The sequence below is a fragment of the Thyridium curvatum genome (assembly GCF_004353045.1).
Source record: "Thyridium curvatum strain D216 chromosome Unknown NODE_35_length_383278_cov_80.659980, whole genome shotgun sequence".
NCBI classification, from domain to species: Eukaryota; Fungi; Ascomycota; class Sordariomycetes; order Thyridiales; family Thyridiaceae; genus Thyridium; species Thyridium curvatum.
The window spans coordinates 196,530-217,577 of record NW_022156790.1 but is presented as its reverse complement, the minus strand read 5'-3'; the positions used below and the strand labels follow the sequence as shown (position 1 = coordinate 217,577).

The 21,048-nt window shown below is 57.1% G+C and overlaps 8 protein-coding genes across 8 annotated transcripts; 4 read left to right on the top strand and 4 right to left on the bottom strand.

The window, feature by feature from the left end:
* Positions 1 to 817: 817 nt before the first annotated feature.
* Positions 818 to 3,056, top strand: E0L32_006273 (uncharacterized protein; the record flags this gene model as incomplete). The annotated part of the gene is made up of 2 exons (XM_031140887.1): positions 818 to 1,275; positions 1,334 to 3,056. 2 exons carry the CDS (start codon positions 818 to 820, stop codon positions 3,054 to 3,056), a joined length of 2,181 nt encoding a protein of 726 aa, XP_030995011.1.
* A 2,253-nt stretch (positions 3,057 to 5,309) lies between these two features.
* On the top strand, positions 5,310 to 9,033 carry E0L32_006272 (uncharacterized protein; the record flags this gene model as incomplete). The annotated part of the gene is made up of 2 exons (XM_031140886.1): positions 5,310 to 5,478; positions 5,558 to 9,033. 2 exons carry the CDS (start codon positions 5,310 to 5,312, stop codon positions 9,031 to 9,033), a joined length of 3,645 nt encoding a protein of 1,214 aa, XP_030995010.1.
* Positions 9,034 to 9,303: 270 nt separating this feature from the next.
* On the bottom strand, positions 9,304 to 10,196 carry E0L32_006271 (uncharacterized protein; the record flags this gene model as incomplete). Its single annotated transcript, XM_031140885.1, has 2 exons — positions 9,304 to 9,800; positions 9,875 to 10,196. 2 exons carry the CDS (start codon positions 10,194 to 10,196, stop codon positions 9,304 to 9,306), a joined length of 819 nt encoding a protein of 272 aa, XP_030995009.1.
* Positions 10,197 to 10,916: 720 nt separating this feature from the next.
* Positions 10,917 to 11,198, bottom strand: E0L32_006270 (uncharacterized protein; the record flags this gene model as incomplete). The annotated part of the gene is made up of 1 exon (XM_031140884.1): positions 10,917 to 11,198. One exon carries the CDS (start codon positions 11,196 to 11,198, stop codon positions 10,917 to 10,919), a length of 282 nt encoding a protein of 93 aa, XP_030995008.1.
* Positions 11,199 to 11,677: 479 nt separating this feature from the next.
* On the top strand, positions 11,678 to 14,166 carry E0L32_006269 (uncharacterized protein; the record flags this gene model as incomplete). The annotated part of the gene is made up of 2 exons (XM_031140883.1): positions 11,678 to 13,896; positions 13,998 to 14,166. The coding sequence occupies 2 exons, from the start codon at positions 11,678 to 11,680 to the stop codon at positions 14,164 to 14,166; spliced, it is 2,388 nt and encodes a 795-aa protein (XP_030995007.1).
* A 228-nt stretch (positions 14,167 to 14,394) lies between these two features.
* On the bottom strand, positions 14,395 to 15,321 carry E0L32_006268 (uncharacterized protein; the record flags this gene model as incomplete). Its single annotated transcript, XM_031140882.1, has 3 exons — positions 14,395 to 14,631; positions 14,719 to 15,131; positions 15,213 to 15,321. The coding sequence occupies 3 exons, from the start codon at positions 15,319 to 15,321 to the stop codon at positions 14,395 to 14,397; spliced, it is 759 nt and encodes a 252-aa protein (XP_030995006.1).
* A 357-nt stretch (positions 15,322 to 15,678) lies between these two features.
* Positions 15,679 to 17,908, top strand: E0L32_006267 (uncharacterized protein; the record flags this gene model as incomplete). The annotated part of the gene is made up of 6 exons (XM_031140881.1): positions 15,679 to 16,226; positions 16,294 to 16,369; positions 17,064 to 17,168; positions 17,224 to 17,228; positions 17,351 to 17,430; positions 17,535 to 17,908. The coding sequence occupies 6 exons, from the start codon at positions 15,679 to 15,681 to the stop codon at positions 17,906 to 17,908; spliced, it is 1,188 nt and encodes a 395-aa protein (XP_030995005.1).
* A 430-nt stretch (positions 17,909 to 18,338) lies between these two features.
* Positions 18,339 to 20,756, bottom strand: E0L32_006266 (uncharacterized protein; the record flags this gene model as incomplete). The annotated part of the gene is made up of 1 exon (XM_031140880.1): positions 18,339 to 20,756. One exon carries the CDS (start codon positions 20,754 to 20,756, stop codon positions 18,339 to 18,341), a length of 2,418 nt encoding a protein of 805 aa, XP_030995004.1.
* Between the last annotated feature and the right edge of the window lie 292 nt (positions 20,757 to 21,048).

Below are 21,048 nucleotides of genomic sequence, written 5' to 3'. Positions count from 1 at the left end.
CTAAATCCCCCGGCCTCGTAATTCTTATGAACAGGAACACATTCCCGCTGCACGAGTGGGGTGATATTTGCTTTTCAGCTGTGTCATTGGTCGCACTTGAGCCGACAAGCCGAAATGGGTGTCGATGCGAGCGCGCTCCGCCGCCCCCAACGTCAGGCAATGCAGCTTGTATTGCACCTTGGGATGAGGGGAGAATCGGGGGGGCTTAGATGAGGGGTGACAAGGCTGAGCCGGAGGACTTCCTAGTGGTCGGCGTCAAGTGACACCGCTCAGGCATATATTACAGGAGGGAAGGGTGATGTCGATCCCAGTATGTCTGTTACAGGCCAGTAATAATCCTTGGCACACGCCTCACTCTCATGCATTAGTGCCCAAGGTGCCCCGGACGAGTGAGGGAGCAGCCGAGGCAAGGTGGCTTCCGTCATAACCGTCCCCCACTCCAAGAGTGCGTGGATATGCACCCTCCTGTGCCTCTTCCCTGTAAAGCTGAACACACCGTCATCAGCGGGGGCTGTGACTTGACACCCGACCCGTACGCGTGATTTCTCAGAAGGCTGGAAGCAGCTGGTGCGCGGAACGAAGGCACGGCGACCAGCAACATGAAGTGATCTTCTTACAAAGGCCCCGCCAGAAGAACCCATTTCTTCACCAACACCAAAACCTCGAACCCCCGTCGAGATTGGTGACATTGGTTGGCTTGGACAAGAATCGCAAACTACATACCTGCGATAAAGGTCGTAGAACAAGCAAACGCACGCCCCTCGATGCCTCACCTATCAATCCCGAGATCTGACGCGCGACCTGAAAATCTTGCAACATGACGTCGCCAGTCGAATATGTGGCATCTGCACTCTCAATAACGGCGTCCGCCATCAAGACTGTGAGGGGTGTCTATGAATTTCTCGGCCGGGTGAGACAGGTTGGCACCGAGATAGAGTCCTTGCATACCACAGTGGAAGCATGGACGAAAATCCTGGAGACCATCAACGGTTCTTTAGAGCTGAGGAAGAGATCCAGGGAACTGGTTCCCTTGGAGGTAGAATACCTTGACCACATGGGCAGAGTCATCAGTATGTGCGAGAAAGATGTGAAACTCCTCCAAAAGAATCTTCCACAGCCAGTAGAGAGTACCTCTATGTGGAGAATCAGAGGAAGGGATTCAAGTTGGCGACAGAAAGCTATTGCAACACTCAAGATGTACATCAAGGAGGACCAGCGCCTCATTGCTCGCATTGCTCGTCACATGCAATTGCTATCGGATCTCAACTTCATATGGTAGGTCTCCTTGGCAAATTGATCTCACGCACTTCAGGGAATAGCTAACGTCTTGCAGCCCGGGCAGCCTGGCAGGAGAGTCGTTCTTGGCCCAGAATCGGGACCGACTGGGCAGATTGCCGCAGATGTTTTCTGAGAACGACACGCACCCAAGCAGTAGGGCGGCATCTCCATCTACTCGGACACAAGACGAGATGGAAGAGGAAAAGGTCATCACGGAATTTGAAGACGCAACATTTGAATACACCACATATCTAGTCATCAAGGGTCACGACTTCACACCGCCAATCGAGCCAACAATGGAAGAAATCCAAATTCAATTTGAGGCCAATCAGGCCATTGTTGGTTATCTCTTTGACAGTTTGAAACTACCCGGAAACGCATATCGGCTCCATAAGAGGGGCATAGAGATCCGGAAGACCATGGATGAAAAATATGGGATCAAGCTTGACTTCGATACTCATGTGCAGCTCGATCTCCGTCTTATCGAAATCTTGAAGGATTGCAAAACTTCCGAGTGTTCCAACGAAGCTTACAAAATCTTGAGGGCAATGGACGAAAAGAGTTGGGGCGACCAAAGACCACAACGATTCGAAATCCGGTTCAGCCTTGCCGAGGTGTGTGGCGAGCGGCAAGAGATCTCGGAGGCATGTCGGTTATTAAGGACACTGTATACGGAATACAAGAAGGAACCAAGATCTTATCGAACCAAACTCCAACAGGTCGTTCAGCTTATAGATCAAGGGTACCGTGGATCTGGCAATCTTGAGTCCTCATATGCTTGGAGGGTTATGGTCGAAAGAGATTTGGGAGTGGACTTTTTCCCATCTCACATTCTCTCCCAAGCCCTGGATTGGTGTAGGACACACGGCTTCGATGTCAGTGAGGTGCAGCGAGGTGTACCGGTCGATCAAATTCGGAATCACGAAGGAGACTCACCTCTCCATTACGCAGCTCGCAATCCGGATACCGATATCGATATCCTGGAAGGCCTTCTCTCTAAAACACACAGTCTAGACGGCCGCGACAGGCGGGGGAACACGGTTCTGATGATTGCAGCGGAGGGGTCAGGCGATCTCGCAATCAAGGTTATGGGGATCCTGCTAGCACGCTCGACAGCAGCGGACCTGATAGCTAGAGGTGGTGTCGACGACGAAACACCGTTACATCGATGTCGGGACCCTGAGATAGCACGTCTCTTACTCCAGAGAGCAATGCGTCGAGGCAGTTGCGTGTCGACGAACTCTGTTGCAGGCAGCATCAGCGACAACAATGCCCTGAACGACATCCTCAACAATCAACATGGCTGCTATAGAAAAACCCCACTTCACACCGCGTGCCAATATGCAAGGACAGACGTGGTCAAGATTCTGCTTGCATACGGCGCTGATCCGAGCCTCCTGGATGCCGGCAAGCAGATCCCGCGGGAAAGGCTGCCACCGAGCACTAATGGGAGAGACAGGTTTCTCATCACCAAATGGATGTTGAGCGCATATATCATGGCAGGGAAAAGCGAGAGCGACAAGAAGAAACTACTAAGCGATCATTATCTTCGGAACGCTGATCGTAAAGCCCTTCTATCCAAACAATCGCAAATTCTAACCCTTGATGCGACGCCGAGTCTGAGAAATGTTTCCTCCATTGGGACGTCTAGTCGAAGATCAAGCGCGACCACAGCAATCACATCATCAAGCTCTCACTCGGACCAGAAGTCTTCGACAGAGGCACCAAGATTGAGCATCGCGATTGAGTCACCGGACATGCAGTTTCGCTTTCATTAAGCAAAGAAGGAGGGACCGAAGAGAAGGATGAAGGATGAAATGTAAGCAAATTGAGAGGGCATCAGGCTAGATGGAAGAATGGAGATTGCTCACAAGCTTGATGGCGGCGCAAGAGTACGATACATTTGTTTCCACGGAGTCGTCTTGATCAGACACTATGGGCTTCATGAGCAGGTTGGCTTTGCCTGTAATGCAGAATGGTTTGATGATTTATGATACCCTTTACTTAGTCTCCGCGATTTTGCTTCGTCGTGACATAGCAAACTTGCATTGCGTGCCCAAAGACGCAATGTGGCATATTGGTATCTGATATCTCTGGAGGCACCTGTCAACACTGCCTGAGATACACAATTATTTTTCTAATCATCTCTCAAGACCAGAAGATGAAAGAAAAAACAGAACAAAGAAAAACTTTTCTAGACATCAGATAGGCCCATGAGAACACTTCCTAGCCGAGAGAGCAGCACAAAGTCGCAGATGATTGGACCAACATAGCTTATTGGCAAGACAGTCAAACACAGGCGCCTTTGCTCATCTTTCTATTGAGTCAGTCTTTCCCGAAGAGATTTAATTGGTGTTCACTGATGTGTTGCCGCACCTGGTCGATTCCCAGTACTCTAAGTTGGCTTCCCTTCAAGTCAACGGAAACGCCTTCAAAAAACTACGTTCCATTTTCAAAATCCTGACCATGATCTTCTCTGAGACAGCGAAAAACAACGATGCCTACATCTGAAAGACTCACCAATTCAACCAAATCAGTCTCTGTCTGGTGGCTTTGCCTAGCTGCGTCTGTTGGAAATAGTGATTTCATGACGTTATTGGTTGACAAGTACGGTTTGATTTTCACAGACCAGAAGATGTTTCCCCATGGCAGAACACCGTTGCGGTTTGCGGTTCAGAAAGATGTCGCAGACTTGCTTGTTCGTAGAGGCGCCGACCTTTCCGCAAGAAATGAGAAGGGGGAAACACCGCTAGACCTGATCTACAGTAAAGAGACGGGACGGGCAGCAGAGACAAGATGGAGAAATGCAATTGTGAGAAAGGCATAACAGGGGCTACTCTTCCACTTTCAGGTTGACTGGAGATGGGGATTTATCGCATCGATATTTAACCTGCAGAGGCAGCCAAGAGTGATCTCACAGTTACTGCGGTGTAAACATCGACTCTTTGTCCGCGGATCCCCCTTTGTCCCCGGAATACCAAATGCAAACATTGATACACACTCTCTTGGCCAAGACATGCTCCATTTTCTCTGCTATCCTATCTGTAACCTCCTTCGTTTTTGGCCCCCACAGCCAGCACTCACGCAACTGGCCCGGCCCATAAGCTGCAAAACCGTCGATGCCCACCCCCGAGGAGCCCACCCTCAGCCCTACAGCCCGCGATTGGATAGGCATCATCCTGCATATCTGCAGGCTAACGCACGAGTGCTCGCTGTCACTGGCATGGCCGCTCATTGCCCACAGCACACGTCTCTCTTCCTTCTCGGCTGGTGACTCAAGCGAGCCAGAGCCAGGCAAACCCCCCCTCCCCGCCACGGGGCGCCCCGCGGACGACCAAGAAAGCGGCACAGAATAAGGCGGACATCCCACCACTCTGATCACCTGCCTACTTGCCGCTCTCCGCAGAATCCAGCCTGCTGGATGTGCGCATTCTCCGGCCGTGCTCGACTGGAGTCTGGCTGCCGCCTGATAAGCAGGCAGGCAGGTCTAGGTAGCAGTCCGTCTCCCTCCACCTCTCCCCGCCTCTCCCCTCGCCAAGTATGGATGATGCAAATGCATGAAGTGAGAGAGGCCAAGGGATGAGCACTCCTGTTTGGCTGGCGATACGGCCCACCCGGACCAGGCTGCATGCTGATGGACCCAGTGTGGGTGTCCTGGAAGGTTGTACATGCTTGCCGGCGATTGCGTGCATGGAAAGCTGAATTCGATTGACTTCGTTTTTCTCATCGAGGCTCGCCACCCCCAGAAGGTTCTTCTCCTCTCTTTCCCACAAGCATCGTCGGAGGAATCTTGCGGTAATTCATCTACACCGATTAACTCTTGTCTCGGCTCTAGCGCTTCTTGTTTATGAAGTGAACTGTTGCTGTGTGACCCGATCGAAGACTCGATCACTAAGACAGTCTCTGATAGAGAATCTCGTACGGATCAAGGGGCACCGAGCGAGGAAGAGCCATTGCGCTTTTCCTGAATATCAGCGAAATACCAGCATCATCCTCACAGCGCCTCCCCACGAGACCCGTCCGCGAACAAGATGTCGTCTTCCGACACCGATTCGGACTCGGATTCGGGGCCGGACGGCCCCCAAAGCGCATCCGCCGTTCCGGCCGGTGCGGCCCGGCACAAGAAAAGCAAGTACCGGAGCCCGCAAGAGAACATCGACAGGTTCTGGAGCAAGTTCATGACCAAGACGCCCGGCAGGGGTGAGTAGTAGTCTTCCCCCCGCATCTCATATTTTCTTCTACGTGAGAGCGCAACATCCAGGCTGACTCGCTTCCACAGTGACGGCAATCATCCCGTCCAACGAATTTGGCGAAAAGAGAAAGGCAAAGGGGGCCGCCAAGCCGCGTGCAGCTGCGCACGCGGGCCAGACGGGCTTGAACTCGTATGAAGAGGCTGCCGCGATCTGCAAGGCCAAGGTCGCCCAGATCGTCAAGGAATGCCGCCGGGTCAACCAAAAGTATCGCGACCCGCACTTCGATCTCGAGTTTGACCTGAAGCTCGGCCGGCGCGATTGCCTCGACAGCCTGGACAACCGCAAGGACAAGAACAAGAAGAAGGAGCCCGACAACCGCGACAAGGGCAACCGGGCCGACGTCAAGAACGGCAAAAACAAGATTCCCGTGCATAGCGCGACCTGGCCCGCGGCAGCAGCAGCGGCCTCCTCTTCCTGCGCCCCGGCCGAAAGTAGGGGCGGTCCCAGCCACATCCACGGCGAGGATGACGAGACGTTCTACCCGCGCGCCGTGAAGCGCGTCACCGACATCTTTGAGAACCCGCAGTTCTACGTCGACGGGCCGACGGCCAACGACGTCCGCCAGGGCCGTGACGGCGACTGCTGGCTCATGGCGGCGCTGTGCACGATGAGCAACAAGCCCGGGCTGATCGAGCGGGTCTGCGTGGCGCAGGACCAGGCCGTCGGCGTCTACGGCTTCGTCTTCCACCGCGACGGGCAGTTCTTCAGCGAGATCATCGACGACAAGCTCTACCTCACCAAGCCCGACTACGACGAGGGCTTCCTCGAGCGCATCCTCTGGGACGACCGCGAGCGCGTCAACTCGGAGGAGAACTACCGCAAGACGTACCAGACCAACAGCGGCGCGCTCTACTTTGCCCAGTGCGAGAACCCCAACGAGACCTGGCTGCCGCTGCTAGAGAAGGCCTACGCCAAGGCCCACGGGGACTACTCGGCCATCGAGGGCGGGTTTACGGGCGAAGGGCTCGAGGACCTGACGGGCGGCGTCACTTCCGAGATCTACACCACCGACATCCTGGACAAGGAAGACTTCTGGAACAAGGAGCTCATGCAGGTGAACAAGACCTTCCTCTTCGGCTGCTCCACCGGCGTCTGGGGCCGCGGCTGGGGCGAGCGCAAGGGCATCGTCGAGCTGCACGCGTACAGCGTCATGCGGGCCGTCGAGATCGACGGCAAGCGCCTGGTGCTCCTCAAGAACCCCTGGGGCAAGGGCGAATGGACCGGCCCCTGGTCCGACGGTTCCAAGGAGTGGACGCCCGAGTGGCTCAGGAAGCTGGACCACCGCTTCGGCGACGACGGGTCCTTCTGGATCGAGTACTCGGACCTCCTGCAAAAGTACCAGGCCTTTGACCGCACGCGCCTCTTCGACACCAAGGAGTGGGGCGCGGCCGTCGCGTGGGCGAGCTTCCCCGTCCCCTGGGCGACGACCACCGCCGCGCTCGGCTACAGCCGGACCAAGTTCCGGGTCGAGCTGAGGCGCTCCGGCCCCGTCGTCATCGTGCTCAGCCAGCTCGACGAGCGGTACTTTGTCGGCCTCGAGGGCCAGTACCGCTTCGAGCTGAGCTTCCGCGTTCACAGGTTCCCCATCAGCGGCGGCGCCGCAGAGGTGGCCGGCAGCGGAGCGGCGGACGACGACGACGATGACGACGACGACGATGACTACATCGTCCGGAGCCGGACGGCCTACCGCATGAACCGGTCCGTCAACGTGGAGCTCGACCTCGACGCGGGCGAGTACACGGTGCTGGTCAAGATCGAGGCGCAGCGCAACGACGAGGTCATGCCGCCGGAGGAGGTCGTCCGCGCCAACGCCAAGACCCGCCGGGAGAAGCTGCTCCGCGTCGGCCTGGCGTACGACTTGGCTCACGCCAAGGCCCGGCTCACGCCGGAGGAGGAAGCGGAGGAGGAAGCGATGCGCAAGGCGTACGTCCAGAGGAAGAAGGACAAGGAACGGCAGAAGATACGGGAGGAGGTCATGCAGGGCAGGAGGCGGGAGCACTACCTCGACACGCGGGATCTGATTAAGAAGAGGAAGAGGGCGGAGAAGTCAAAGGCCAAGAAGGAGGCCAAGAAGGAGAAGAAGAGGTTGGAGGCTGAGAAGCGGAAGGCTGAGGAGGAAAAGTGCGAATCGCCAGCGGAGGAGGCATCAAAGACTGATGTAGAAGACCACCAGAACGCGACTCGGGGTGAAGAAGTATCCGAGAAGAAAGAGCCGGCAGCGGATCAGCAGACACAGGCATCGGATGACAAGCCTGAGGCTAAGCCGACCACCGAAACTGAAACGTCTGCAGAACAGTCCAAGGATAAATCAGAGCCGTTGCCAGACCCATCTGCAAAGGTTGAACCTCGGTCAGCGGCCGAGTCGACAACAGACGAGAGCACCGGGTCGGCCATCCTAACACCCGCAACACCGCAAGTCGAACCCAAAGATGAGGTGCCAGACGTGACCGAAGAGTTGAACAATGACACGCAAACCGAGCCGCCAACGACGCCTCCAGCTCACGGTCACAGTGAACATCCAGCAGCAACTCCAGAGACAGTAGCCGCCTCCCCAACAGCAGCAACACCCCCCAAGGCTCCAAGCCCACAGGACAGGCCAAGCCGCGCCGACAAAGGGGTCCAAGTCCCCGACCGACCCCCTCCTCCCCGCGCCCGCTCCCCAGATCATCACTCTCACCACCGCCGCCACGACCGCTCGCCCCCGCGCCGGCCGCCGCTCATGAACAGCCCATTCCCACCAAGACACATGATGCGGCCCTCTATGCATAGCCTCTCCCCCATGGGCGGCGGCGGGAGGTGGAGTCCTCCTCCCCCACCTCCACCACTGTCCCCGCCGGCCGCCGACAACGACAGCAGCGACACGGACTCGGACCTGGAGAGCATCTCCTCCGTGTCCGACTTATCGGACCGCGAGCTCGACATTGTCGTCGACAACCGCAAGCGCATGCAGGCGGCACAGATGGCGGGCCCCGGCGGCGTTGCGCCCGCTCAGCCCGCGGCTCCCGCGCCGCCCGGGGCAGCGGGCAGCGCCTCGGACGGGGAGGACGACGGCAAGGACCCCTGGAACGCGGTCGCGGTCATCGGGCTGCGGGTGTACTACAGGGTGTCGGCCGAGGAGAAGGAGGGCGCGCGGATCAAGGTGGTGCGGCCGAACAAGTACCCCGTCAGCGGCGGCGAAGGAGGGGAGGCCAAGGGGAAGGGGGCCGATAAGGCCGATGGGGAGGACGTCTTGGATGTGGACGACAGTGCCAAGGATGCTACGCTCGAGGGTGTAGCGCTCGAGAAGGGAGGGGAGCACACTGCGCTGGAGAGGGAGGCGCATAAGGAGATGGAGAAGGAGGAGCAGGCAGAGGAGAAAAACGAGAAGCAGGCCGAGGAGGGTATGGAGGAGAAACAACCACAGGTAGAGCAGAAGGACGGGAAGCTGGAGGGAGGCGAGAAGAAGGATGAGAAGTCGGAGACCGAGAAAGATGCCGGAGAAGTCAAGACTGATGACGGGTGACCACGGCCAATGCAGATTGACTGGACTGGACTCTCAAGTAGTCTCGTGTGCGATTTCCACTTCCTTGGTCCGAGTATCAGCGCGTTCTCATTCCACTCCCTCACGATGAAACGGCCACCGCACGGCATCTCACTTCATTCCACGACTTGACGAATATACGACACTAGATAGTCAAATGATCACACTTCTCAACCCTCATAAATCTCTTGTCTCTTGGGGTATCGTAACTCACTACCAATAACCTCGTCTGGCTCGTGTAACGTGCCCCGTTCATATCTCACTAGACGACCCATCATTGCCCTTCTGCCTCTTGAAAGCCCTTTCGAGCAGGTCCTCTACCTTCCTCTTCTCCTCGGCCTCCACGCCCTTGACTACATCCCCGCCCTCGGACACCTCGTCAACCTCGCGGAAGAGCCTAGCTTCCTCCCTCTCTTCGTCCTTGAGCCGCGCCACCTTGTCGCCCACGCGGGCCAGGAGCATACGCATCTTGTTCAGCTCCTTCTCGACCTCGCCGTCTCGCGTCACGAGGTTCTCCTGGATGCTCTTCATGGGGTTGCCCTCTGCGTTGTCGTCGCCCTCAAACGGGGCGATCATCTCCCTCATGCGGCGCAGGCGCTGCACGCGCTCTAGCACCTCGGCGCGCTGCGCAGAGAGCTCCTGCAGACGAACCGTCAGGTCGGCGTACCTCTGGGCCTCGGCAGGCTGGGACGTGACCTCGCGCTCGTCTTCCCAGGCCGGCGGCAGGGCTGCGATCGTGGCGGCATCGGCTAGGTAGAGGCATGAGTAAATCCGTTCACCTTCCATAACTTCATCAACTACACGAGACAGCCAAAAGACGTACTAAAGTCAGCACCCTCCCTCAGCTCGACCTCGCTCTCCCCGGCCCCGTCCCGGCCATCGCTCGTGGACGTCCAGTAGAGCTTGTCGATCTGCTCGGCGACGTGGCGCGTGGCCTGCGGCGCGTAGACCCGGCGCGAGTGCTGCTGTATGGCGTGGTTCAGGCGGTAGAGCGCGTCGTCGACGGCCTTTTCGGACAGCCGGGCCTCTTCCGCGGCGTCATTGGCGCTGCGCCAGTCGCGGGACGGGGCGACTGGCTGTGAGAGGATGCGTGTCTGCGCGTTGAGGAAGTTTTGCTTGATGCTGAGGATGGTGGGGGGTGCCATGACGGATGCTGGGTTGTATGCGATACCTTGGTGCCTATATTTCCGGTGGATTCGATGTATGCGATGCGCTGTTGGGGATGCTCTGTGAGAGTTATAGGTGGTCTTTCATGAATGTCGTCGGCAGTAGACGCGGATGAGAGGATGACAGACGCGTTAAGAGGTGGGGTCTTCTACAGCATGCCGCTAAAGAGCGCTGATTTGAGTGCATTCTACGTACAGCGGCCTCTGCTCATTCACCAACAACAAAATAGCGTCCATTCATTTCATTTTCTCAAAAGCCAACGGCCTCAAATTCGCTCGTATTAGGTCTGGGCTGAGATATGAGACGCGGTACCCCTTCCAATTGCACCTCCTACATGGTCCCCTCTCCCGGAAGACCTCTGGCTCAGCCCAGCTTCATCCAGTTGAAGCGTTGATCGGTGTGCCCTTCCATTTGCTGCGTTCTTTCGGCCGGTTCAGCACCTACGGGTAGGTCCTTTCCGTCGTGATAATGAGTGCGCCTCAGGCCAGACGTGCTCCAACTTGGTGTCGGGGCGGGGTTGAAAGGTCTTGTGTCTAACAGGGCCACGGAGGGTGACTTTGCCGCCGTCGGAGTAGCGAAGGGGATGTCTCAAGCCGTGAATCATCGGATGCGAGATAGTTTAACGCTCCAGACTGAGGCCAATATGCAGCTGTCCGTCGTGATCTCTGGCAGCAGACTTCGTCCGTACATGTGCCAGCTCAGCCGAACTTCTTGGAGCCGCCCTTCTTCTTGTTCGCGTCGTCCTTCTTGCCCTTCTTTCCCTTGCCGATGAGCTCCAGATGGCCAGCCCGCTCGCCAAGCAGTGCCTCGGTCTGTGCAGCCATGCCAGAGGTGAACTTCTTCATGACCTTGTCGGCATTGCTTTTCCCCTTCTTCGACTTGAAAACCCGAGTGCCCTTCTTGAGCTGGGTCTGCTGGGTTGTCTTCTTGGGGCCCGTGCCGGCCTTGTTGGCCTTCTGCTTGATTGTGCCTTGGGCCATCTTGACTGAGTAGTGTAATTATAACAGTGGCAGCATGGATTTGTGTGAGAAAAGTGAGTGGTTGGCGATGAGCGAGAGGGGGAGGACGAGAAGAAATGGCGGGCACTTCAATGCAGGCAGGGCCTGGGAATTTTTTACTGGGGTCAAATGGGCGATAAGCGATAAGCAAAACCCAAATGCGTGATTGGCCGCCATGTCGCGCAGCCCCTGTAAACGACGGGCTCGAAGACAAGAGCTAACTCCGCCAAAAGCTGCAGGATGGAAATTGAGGTCATCGTCTCCCAAGCTCGCAACGATTCTCTCGCCAAGGGACGCCCGGCGCATGTCAATTGATCCATTATTACTGTGCTCCTACAATTGGGGATGGTCGAACATGTACAGGTGAGCAGGTCCATGATCAAACCCCGGCATCTCCGTCGCAATACTCAACCACGTCTGCCGACAGTAACTTCGCAACCCGGTAATATCTTCTCCCCACGATGCGGTCGCACCTCGCACGCAATGCGTACCGACGGCTGCTGGCCCAGCGCGGCTTACGGCCGGCCGCCTCCATACTACCGAACAGATGCCTATGTCGGCCCGCCGCACACAGCAGTCCAACGGCATTCCGGCAAGTCCCTCGACGGACATTCTTTGGCATGTTCCAGAAGCCGCCTCGCGAGGTGAAGGAGCCCGAGCTGGAGCCGGGATACTATACCTTGTTACAATTCAGGGGTAGAGAGACGGAGAACCTACGGCCACCGCCACGGGAAGAGCTATTAGAGGGCTTCCGCGACTTCTTCAAGCACAAGGTTCGGTACCAGAGAAGGGTCAATTCCACGCAGGCCTTTTGCGCGCTGCACTTGTTCCGGTATCTGATTAGCACAGCTGATGGTGCTGATGGCCTGACAATGGATGACCTGAGGTCAGCACTGACTGCTCTGTTGAGGATACCGATGGGTCCGGTAGAAGACCACCTCGAGCTGTCCAAGGAGCTATACGCAGAAATCAAACGCAGACTAGCAGTCGAACAGCAGGGTGACGAAGAGGCAGTAGCGCAGGAAACGACATCCGCGGCTGGATTCAAACAGTACATCATCGCTTTGACCCAGTACGGTGCGTCGTCCGAGGCTGCCGATCTGCTGGCTTCATACTGGCAACAGGCTGGCATCTCGAGGCGCGACAAGGAGTTGTGGGTTTTGGTCTTGCGAGGCTTTGCCAAAGAAGGCAAGGAGGAGGAGCTGCTGAAAGAGGCCGAGGCTGCAGAGAAGGCCGGCCTCGAGTACATGCCTCTGTTTCAGGAGATCATGATGACACACTACGCCAAAAGGAACAACTTGGCCGAGACGCAAAAGTGGTTCAACAAGCCTCTGTACGGCAACTACCCCCCGACGGCAGAGACGTATATGGAGATACTGCAACTCTCCCTGCGCAACAAGCAGGCACAGAAGTGGGCTCAGTCAGTATTCCAGGAGCTGTGCAATTCCAACCCGCACAAGGGATTGTGGGACGTCATCTTCCAATGGGCCATCTTGTCGCTTGGGAAGAACGCAGAGGAGATAAAGCACATGCTCGACACCATGGTCCGCCATAACGAGAAGAGCCGGCCACACATCCGACCGGATATCGGCACCATCAATTGCCTCGTCAGAGCAGCGATGGACAAGGAGGACCCCTTCCTCGCCGAACGTTTCATCGCCCTGGGCGGCGAGATGGGTCTCCAGCCCAACTATCTCACATATATCCTACAACTAGAGTACAGGATAAAAGCCAATGACCTGAGCGGCGCCCACGCCACCTTCGAGGAGCTCGAAAACGTCGGGTCTCCCAACGACGAGGACCTCCCCGTCATCAACAAGTACCTCCGGGCCCTCTGCTCCGCCAAGCCCTTCAACGCCGAGCGCCTCTTCGACGTCCTCGCCGTCGTCGAGGAGCGCCGCGCCATCCTCGAGCCCCCGACCGTCGTCGAGGTCTGCATGGCCTTCTTCAAGAACGACCAGCAGTACGACGTCATCGACACGCTCTCCCTGCACACCTTCCAGTACAGCCTCGAGGAGCGCAAGACGGTCCGCGACGCCCTCGTCGCCTACTGCCTCGACCGGGCCAACACCACCGCCCGCGTCTGGGACGGCTACTCCCTGCTCCGGCAGTACTTCCCCGAGACGCCCGCCGCCGACCGCGTCCGCCTCATGGAGGCCTTCTTCGCGCGCCGCCGGCCCGACATGGCCTGCTACGTCTTCGGCCACATGCGCGGGCACGCGAACCCGTCGGTGCGGCCCGCGACCGACACGTACGTGCGCGCGCTCGAGGGGCTCGGCCGCAGCCCGGACGCCGACGGCCTGCGCATGGTGCACAACATGCTCAAGATGGACGCCGCGGCGCAACCGGGCACGCGCGTCCACAACGCGCTCATGCTCGCGTACGCCGCGTGCGGCGACCCGGACCGCGCCGTCGACTTCTGGCGCGAGGTCAACGCCTCGGCCGAGGGGCCCTCGTACGCGAGCCTCGAGATCGTCTTCGCCGTCTGCGAGCGCCTGCCGTTCGGCGACGAGCTCGCGCGCGAGATCTGGGCCAAGATCCAGCGCATGGACATCGAGGTCCCCGCCGCCGTGTACACGTCGTACTGCGGCGCCATCGCGGGCCGGGGCGCCGTCGACGAGGTCAAGGGCCTGATTGCGGGCATGGAGGCGAGCGTCGGGGCCGCGCCCGATGTCATGACGTGAGTTTCACCTTTTTTTTTGGTTTTTCTCTCGCCTCTCCTTGTTCTTGACTTTGTGCAAATGTGGTGGGAGTTCTTACTGACGTTGCCTGGATTGATAGACTCGGTGTATCGTTCAACGCTCTTCCGGGCCAGCAACTACAGGCCGACTTTGAGGCGTGGGGCAAGGAGAAGTATCCGGAGCTATGGGAGAAGCTCAGGAAGCGCGGCTGCAAAAAGACGGCCGAAGGACTCAAGAGGTACAAGGTTGTACGAGAGCTCAAGGCATGATTTGACGACGATCTTGCTGTACCATATATGCATACATTAGAAGGAGAGACCAAGCCGGATCTAAAAGAAGGGGGCAATGCCCGGTTTTGTACAAGTATATATAATAGAGAAAAGTGTCCATTATGGCTTTGGACTATTGTACAAGATGTCTTCTTTTATGGTTCATTTGGCTACAATACAGATGATCCCGTGCGCTTCCTTCCATCTTACAGCAGGATGCGGTTCTCTCTAACCGAGCTTCCTGGGGTTCCTCTTGGGCGCCGAGGGCATGTTCTGTCGGGGCATGTTCTGGACCTCGCTCTGCAGGATCATGGGATGCCTGTGCACACTGGGGTGGATGCCCAGGCCGATGGCTCTCCGGATGGCCTTGGCCATCTTGCGCTGGTTGACGGGCCGCAGGCCGGTGTCGCGGCTGGGCTTGATGCGGCCCATCGGGGTTATGAACTCGGATATTATCGAGAAATTCTACCCAAGTCACCAAGAGTCAGCAAAATGGGCCAAAACCAAATACCTTGCCTACGTCCGGAAAAGGAAAAAAAAAAAGCATCATACCCTGTACTCGTCGAGCGGGTTGATGCCCAGCATGTCGACGACGTCGACGCGCGGGCTCGACATGCGGCGCCACTTGGTCATCTCCTCGGGGCTCAGGTCGTGCGGCGCGTAGACGTCGCCCGTCTTCCACCGGCGCGGCATCTGGCGGACGTAGCTGTCGCTGACGGCGCGCTGCGAGAGGCCCTCGATCAGCTCCTTCTTCTTGCGGGCGCTGTCGGCCACGCGCTGGTGGCGTGCCGTCGACTTGGACCAGACGCGGCTCAGGCGGTCGTTGGCCGAGAGGTTGGCTTCGCTGCCGGTGCTACTGCCGTCGGCGGAGGAGGAGAGGCTGGGGAATGATGACCGGGTGGGTTGTTGTGAGGGCGGGTCTTCGAGGCCGAGGACGGAGGATATGGGTGATGGGACGTTCTTGACTGTTGAGGAGAGGTCAGTGAGATGTTGCTCTGATAAGCGGTGCGGTGTTCAATCCCGGCAGGGCGTGAGAAGCTTCTTACGGGCTGCGGCGCGGGAGGTGGTGGACAAGCACGAGACCATCTGCGTGAGCTGGGAGACGGTTGTCCGGCAGCGGCTGGCCGCCGGCTGTATTGAGAGCCTCGGAGGCATTGCGGTTATGTGCGATGTCGCGTGCCGCCTCCTTGCGCGGTTGATTGAGGGATTGGAGGATGGCTTGTCACCGGAGCTCTGCCGATTGTCTGATCTTCGATCTAGAGCGTCGTCAATTGGCCCAGCCAGACCAGACGGGGAAGTTTTTGGCGGAGCGGAGGTTTTGCCGCGAGCCGTTATCTTATCAGCGGTGCCAGGCAAAATTTCCAGGAGATCGATTGATCTTTAGTATCGGTTCTCCACCAAAATTCTTATCAGCACTCCTCAAGTCGCCATCGCCAGTCTTTCCCTCCCACCTTTTTCCTGCCCACGCACCTTTTCGACCATCACCGTCTCAACCGTCGAAAAGCCGCCAGGATGGGTCGGAAGCTCAAGTACCACGAGGCCAAGCTCCTCCGCAAGACCGACTTCCTCACCTGGAAGCAGGACAACGGCCACCGCGAGCACGACGTCGTGCGCCGGTACTCGATCCAGAAGCCCGAGGACTACCACCGCTACAACCGCCTCGCCGGCTCCATCCGCCAGCTCGCGCACCGCCTGAGCCTCATGCCGCCCGAGAGCGCCGCCCGCCGCAAGCACGAGCGCCTGCTGCTCGACAAGCTCTACGACATGGGCCTGCTGTCCTCGACGTCCAAGCTCTCGGCCGTCGAGCACAACGTCACCGTCAGCGCCTTTGCGCGGCGCCGGCTGCCCGTCGTCATGACGCGCCTGCACATGGCCGAGACGGTGACGGCGGCCATCAAGATGATCGAGCAGGGCCAGGTGCGCGTCGGCACCGAGGTCGTGACCGACCCGGCCTTCTTCTGCACGCGCTCGCTCGAGGACTTTGTGACGTGGTCGGTGGGCAGCAAGGTCAAGAGGAATATCATGAAGTACAGGGACCAGCTGGACGACTTTGAGCTACTGTGAGGGGTTTGAGAGGGCATGAGGCGGTTTTGTGGTTGTACGCAATGATACGGCCCAAATTACCAGTCAGGCTACAGACCCGGCTGTCGAGCATTGGGGATTCCTCGCAGATTCGAGGGTGAAGGGAGAGGGAGTCGGAAAGGTACGATACATACATCAGATACCCAGCTCTGACAGGAGGATGTATGCCTGGCAGAGCACCTCACGACAACCGCAGCAAGTCGGATGGAGGCTCGAGGAGGCGGACATGAGAATCTGGAATGAGGACAGACATCCTGTGTTGACTATATGTCATTACTGTTATGCATTGGATCAGGTGGAGAAAAACCTGGATTTGCATTGGGTACTGGGCGTTCGTCCAACTGGTAAGGACATCGGCGTCATTTTGACATTTGAGATGGGGTGGCATCAGATACATAGAACTTGGAGCGAATATCACAATCTTTTTTACATTACAAACAATACCATACTGCTCGGTGGTATTGGCTGAAGTTCTCCTTATTTCCATTGTAATGAGTCAATCGCTTCGTTATGTTTCATGGTCAGTGTCGGCGCGGGACGCCTTGTAACGGTGTGCCCCAGGCCGGACCCGCTTCGCCGGCTTACGTCTTTCGGCACGGCGATTCCATCATTTCTCTCTGAGCAAGCACCCGATTCCATCCGTCAACAAGCAAATCTAGTGTCTTTTTACTTTCTTGTATATTATCTAGAAGCTCCTTTCTACCTGTGGCTAACGACGAATATCGTTCAAGATGGTATGTTAGAGGCTTTGTGCATTTTCATCCATGGACCCAGAATGTAAAAATCTGTAATCTAACTTTACCCATGGCTCACAGGTCCACGCCGACGCCTCCAACTTCGCGGCCGATATCACCAAGGAGGAGGCCTATGAGCAGGTCCTATCACAGGCTGGAGGACTGTTCGATGGGCAGAGGAATTGGGTATGTACAGCCCTCATCTCTGAGCTGAAGTTCATGTGCTAACTCATGATTACAGGTTTGGTAAGTTACAGCGCAACCTCAACACCGCTCATCGAGTGTCTCGCAACACCCATGGAACAATTCCATTTTCGATTCATCTGTGCAGTCTAAACGGGTCATGAACTAACATAAGTATCCTCCAGCAACCTAGCAAACACCTCCTCCCTCCTCTGGCACGCCTTCAAGTCCCTCCCCGCCCCAAGCAACCAAGTAAACTGGGCCGGTAAGTCATTTCCCCTCTGTCCCCTGATCAACACTCCTCCTTCACCACCCCCTCAGCTATCCCATAACTCACACCATCCCTCCTATCGTCTACGAATAAAATAGGCTTCTACACCCTAGACCCCCTCTCCCCGCCGGGCAAACCCCAGCTCATACTGGGGCCCTTCCACGGCAAGGTCGCCTGCGAGGTGATCCCCTTCACGCGGGGCGTCTGCGGCGCCGCGGCCGCCACGCAGCGGACGCAGGTCGTCGACGACGTCGACAAGTTCCCGGGCCACATCGCCTGCGACGCGGAGAGCCGGAGCGAGATCGTCGTCCCCATCGTCGCCGGCGTCGACGGAGCGGACGGCGGCGGCAGCAGCAGGGTGGTGGCCATCATCGACGTCGACTGCGCCGTGCCCGACGGGTTCGACGACGTCGACCGCAAGTGGCTCGAGCGGCTTGCCGAGCTGGTGGGCAGGAGTTGCGACTGGCCTTGAAAGAAAGTCTTCGTGTATTTGGCCCGACGGGATAAGCGCGGGCTTTTCTAGTTCTGGGGGCGAAAGGACTTTCCGTGCTGAAGTATTGCTATGATGCAGTAACAAAAGTAAATTAAGATAGATGTCTAGCTGCTCTATGGCTGGGCCTAGATGAAAGACAGTAAAACAAGTAGCCTCCCTAAAATGGCAGACTCCTTCCAACGCCAGATGTTGCTATGCTTCTCTCTCTCCTTTTCCATGGTATTGGTACTTGGCAAACAAATGAGAAAGCAACGACCGAGTACGCCAAAGCTGATAAACAGAAATGCTAACCCCCCCTATGACAAAAGATGGTAGTAATACAGAAGTAGATAAAGTTGTAATGAGAAAAAAATGCAATAATGATAAAGTCCAAGGGAAACCGTTGTAACTGCAAGTGGCGTGACAATCATCACCGCACTCGCAGGAACAAATCGTCGCCGTGCCTCGTGGGCGTCAGTTTGGGCAACCATCCAGGTGTTGCGGGGAGCGGAATGTCATCGTCGCCGCCAAACGAATTCGTGCCCCGTGGGGTAGATGGCGTCCAGTCCTCATCGGCGCCCCCGCGCACACTTTTATGCCGTTTCCATTTCGGGCCCTTGCTACGCTTGCCATCCTTGTCGAGCGCCAACGCCGCGGCACGATCGGCGCCGAGACGTTTTGCGAGAAGAGAGCTGGCAGCAGAGCGAGATGAGGACGGTGAGCCTGGTGCAGCCTTGTTCCGGCTGGCAGGGCGCTGCTGCTCATCATCGTATGGGTTCTGGGGCGTGTACGATTGCCAGTTGGGACGCTCGTTTGCCTGCCCTTGTTCTTTCTGGGGAGCATTCGGTGAACCCGTGCGGATCTGTGCTGGGTTACGGTTTGGATTGGGGTTAGGCGTCAGGGTCCTGCCGTACTGCTGCTGGGCATTCGTCCTCGGAGGAATGTAAGGGATGTATTGCTGGTTCTTGACCGGGGCGACAGCACCTAGCGTAGGACTAGGTTGGCCTGGCGGGCTGTACAGATTGTTGGTCCTCGTTGATGGCGGGAAGATGTTCAGACCGTTGTTCTGCTGGCTGCGTGGAATCTTGGGATATGATACGGGAGAGACACCCGCCGAGATTGGAGATTCTTGCACGGGTGACAAGCTGCCTCGGTCGAGGTCGTTCTGGTAGTTGTCATCATCCCCCGCAGATGACTCTATGGTCGTCGCATTAGACTGCGTAGACTGTCGTGGGTCCGAACGTTCTGCGCCTTTTGACTTCCGGTTCGGCAACTTGTTGAAAATGGTCTTGTTTGGACCTGCTTGTTGCATCGGCTGTTGGCGAGTTTCTCCCATGAACAGCGGTGGCGGCATGGGGTTTGAGCCAGTGGGCACCACAATCTGCGGCAGGCTGTAGTTTGAGTAAATGCTGGATGATCGGCTCAGATCCGCTGGTTCAGGGCGGAACTGGATAGGGGGGCCAAGTTGAGCAGGTTGCGGCTTCGATGGCACGTTGCTGTCGGGTCCTCTTACTACAGGCCCATCACTCAGTGTTAACGGCACAGCTTGGCTCGCGTTGGTCTTCGCCACCGGTACCGACGAACCATCAAGCTCAGCCATTTGTGACGCCCTGCGCCAGTTTCCCCATTTATCCGCGACGTAGTACGTCGTGGCCGACTGCGGGTCGGTCGCTGGCGGGCGCCAGATCTGCGCGACTCCTGCGCTGACAATGTCGGTCTCGCCATCCTCTGCAAACTCGGTTACGACGCTCTCCCTGCCGGAGAACGGCATGCGAGGTGCTGGCGGCGCTAAGCCTTGCTGATTTGGAATGGCGAGCGTCAGCGCTGGCTTCGGAATGACTGGGCTGGCAACCGTCTTTTGAACGACGGGAACAGGAGCAGAAGCGGTGGTGGAACTTGGGGTCGAGTCCTCGTCTTTACTTTGTTGGTTTGGGACCAAGCGCAGGGTTTGTTCAGGCGAGATTGCAAGTCCGATAGAGTCAGGCTGCACACTCGACCGATTGTTTCTCGTGGGCCTCGTAAAGTCCATCTCCTTCTGCTCCACATATGTCGGGTTGGAGATCTGCGGCATCTGCGGGCTCCCGTCAGGATTGCGTCCGAACGGCCATGAGTCCCTCATCTTGGAAAACCCCTGCTCTTCGTTGGCTGCGAGTCTCTTTCGTCTGGAACATCTTGCCAAGAGGAAGACTGTGAAGATGAGGAGAGCCAAGGCAGCCCCTCCCATCGAGATGCCAATGATCTGTCCCGTGTTGAGCTTAGGCCGGTTCGAGTCACCGGCTTGTGCATCTGGGGCCGCCGTGGTAGGTTGCGGATCGACGGTCGGCAGGGCGAAGGTTGGGCTAGGCCGTGATGAAGGCGGCGTTGGAATGTCCGTCGCCGTTAGGAGAGTTGACGGCAGTGGAGTTGATAAAGATGAACTCGAAGTGGAGGCCGAACTGGCAGATGGCGTTGACTTCGGAACGGCAAGTGTCGCGATAATGGTAGCATGTGTCGGCACTACAGCGCTGGGTTGGCCATTACACATGCGGTAAGCCTTTGTAATAGTTTGATCTGAGGTGAACGTCAGCACAAGAGGTTGTGGCGGAAAGAAGACCTTGATGCAAGAGTACTCACCGTCACCCGACGCAATTGGGCATGCGCCAGAGTTCTTGCCAGCTGCAATGCATGCTACCGCCCCCTCTCCGATCGTAAAGCTCGATGAGCCTGTCCTTGAGCAGAGGCATTGTAATGAAGGGGACGTGCCACAAGTGTCCGGTGAGAAGTTGTTCTCCAAGAACAGCTGGAAGCAGTCCGTAGCACATGGAGGAATAAACTTGGTGAACTCGTCGGAGAGAGTAAAACGAGCCATAACCGATGTGGTAGTTGTCCATAACGCCCAGAGCAACAATGGCCTCGCTGCCATGCTATGTGACGTCTGCCGACATCCAAGTCAGTATAGTAGTTCAGGTCATTGTGTGTTGTTCCCGTTGCCTGCCACACAGCCACGCCAAAGAGGCATTCATCGCTTGAAGATAACCAGAGAATAAGGAAGGAAGGGGTTCGTAGGCCAGACTCTCGGGCTTCGGAAATGCACAGTAACGTTGATTGTAGGCAGAGGAAGGGAGGACAACAAGAAAAGGACGAACCTACCTATTGCTGAA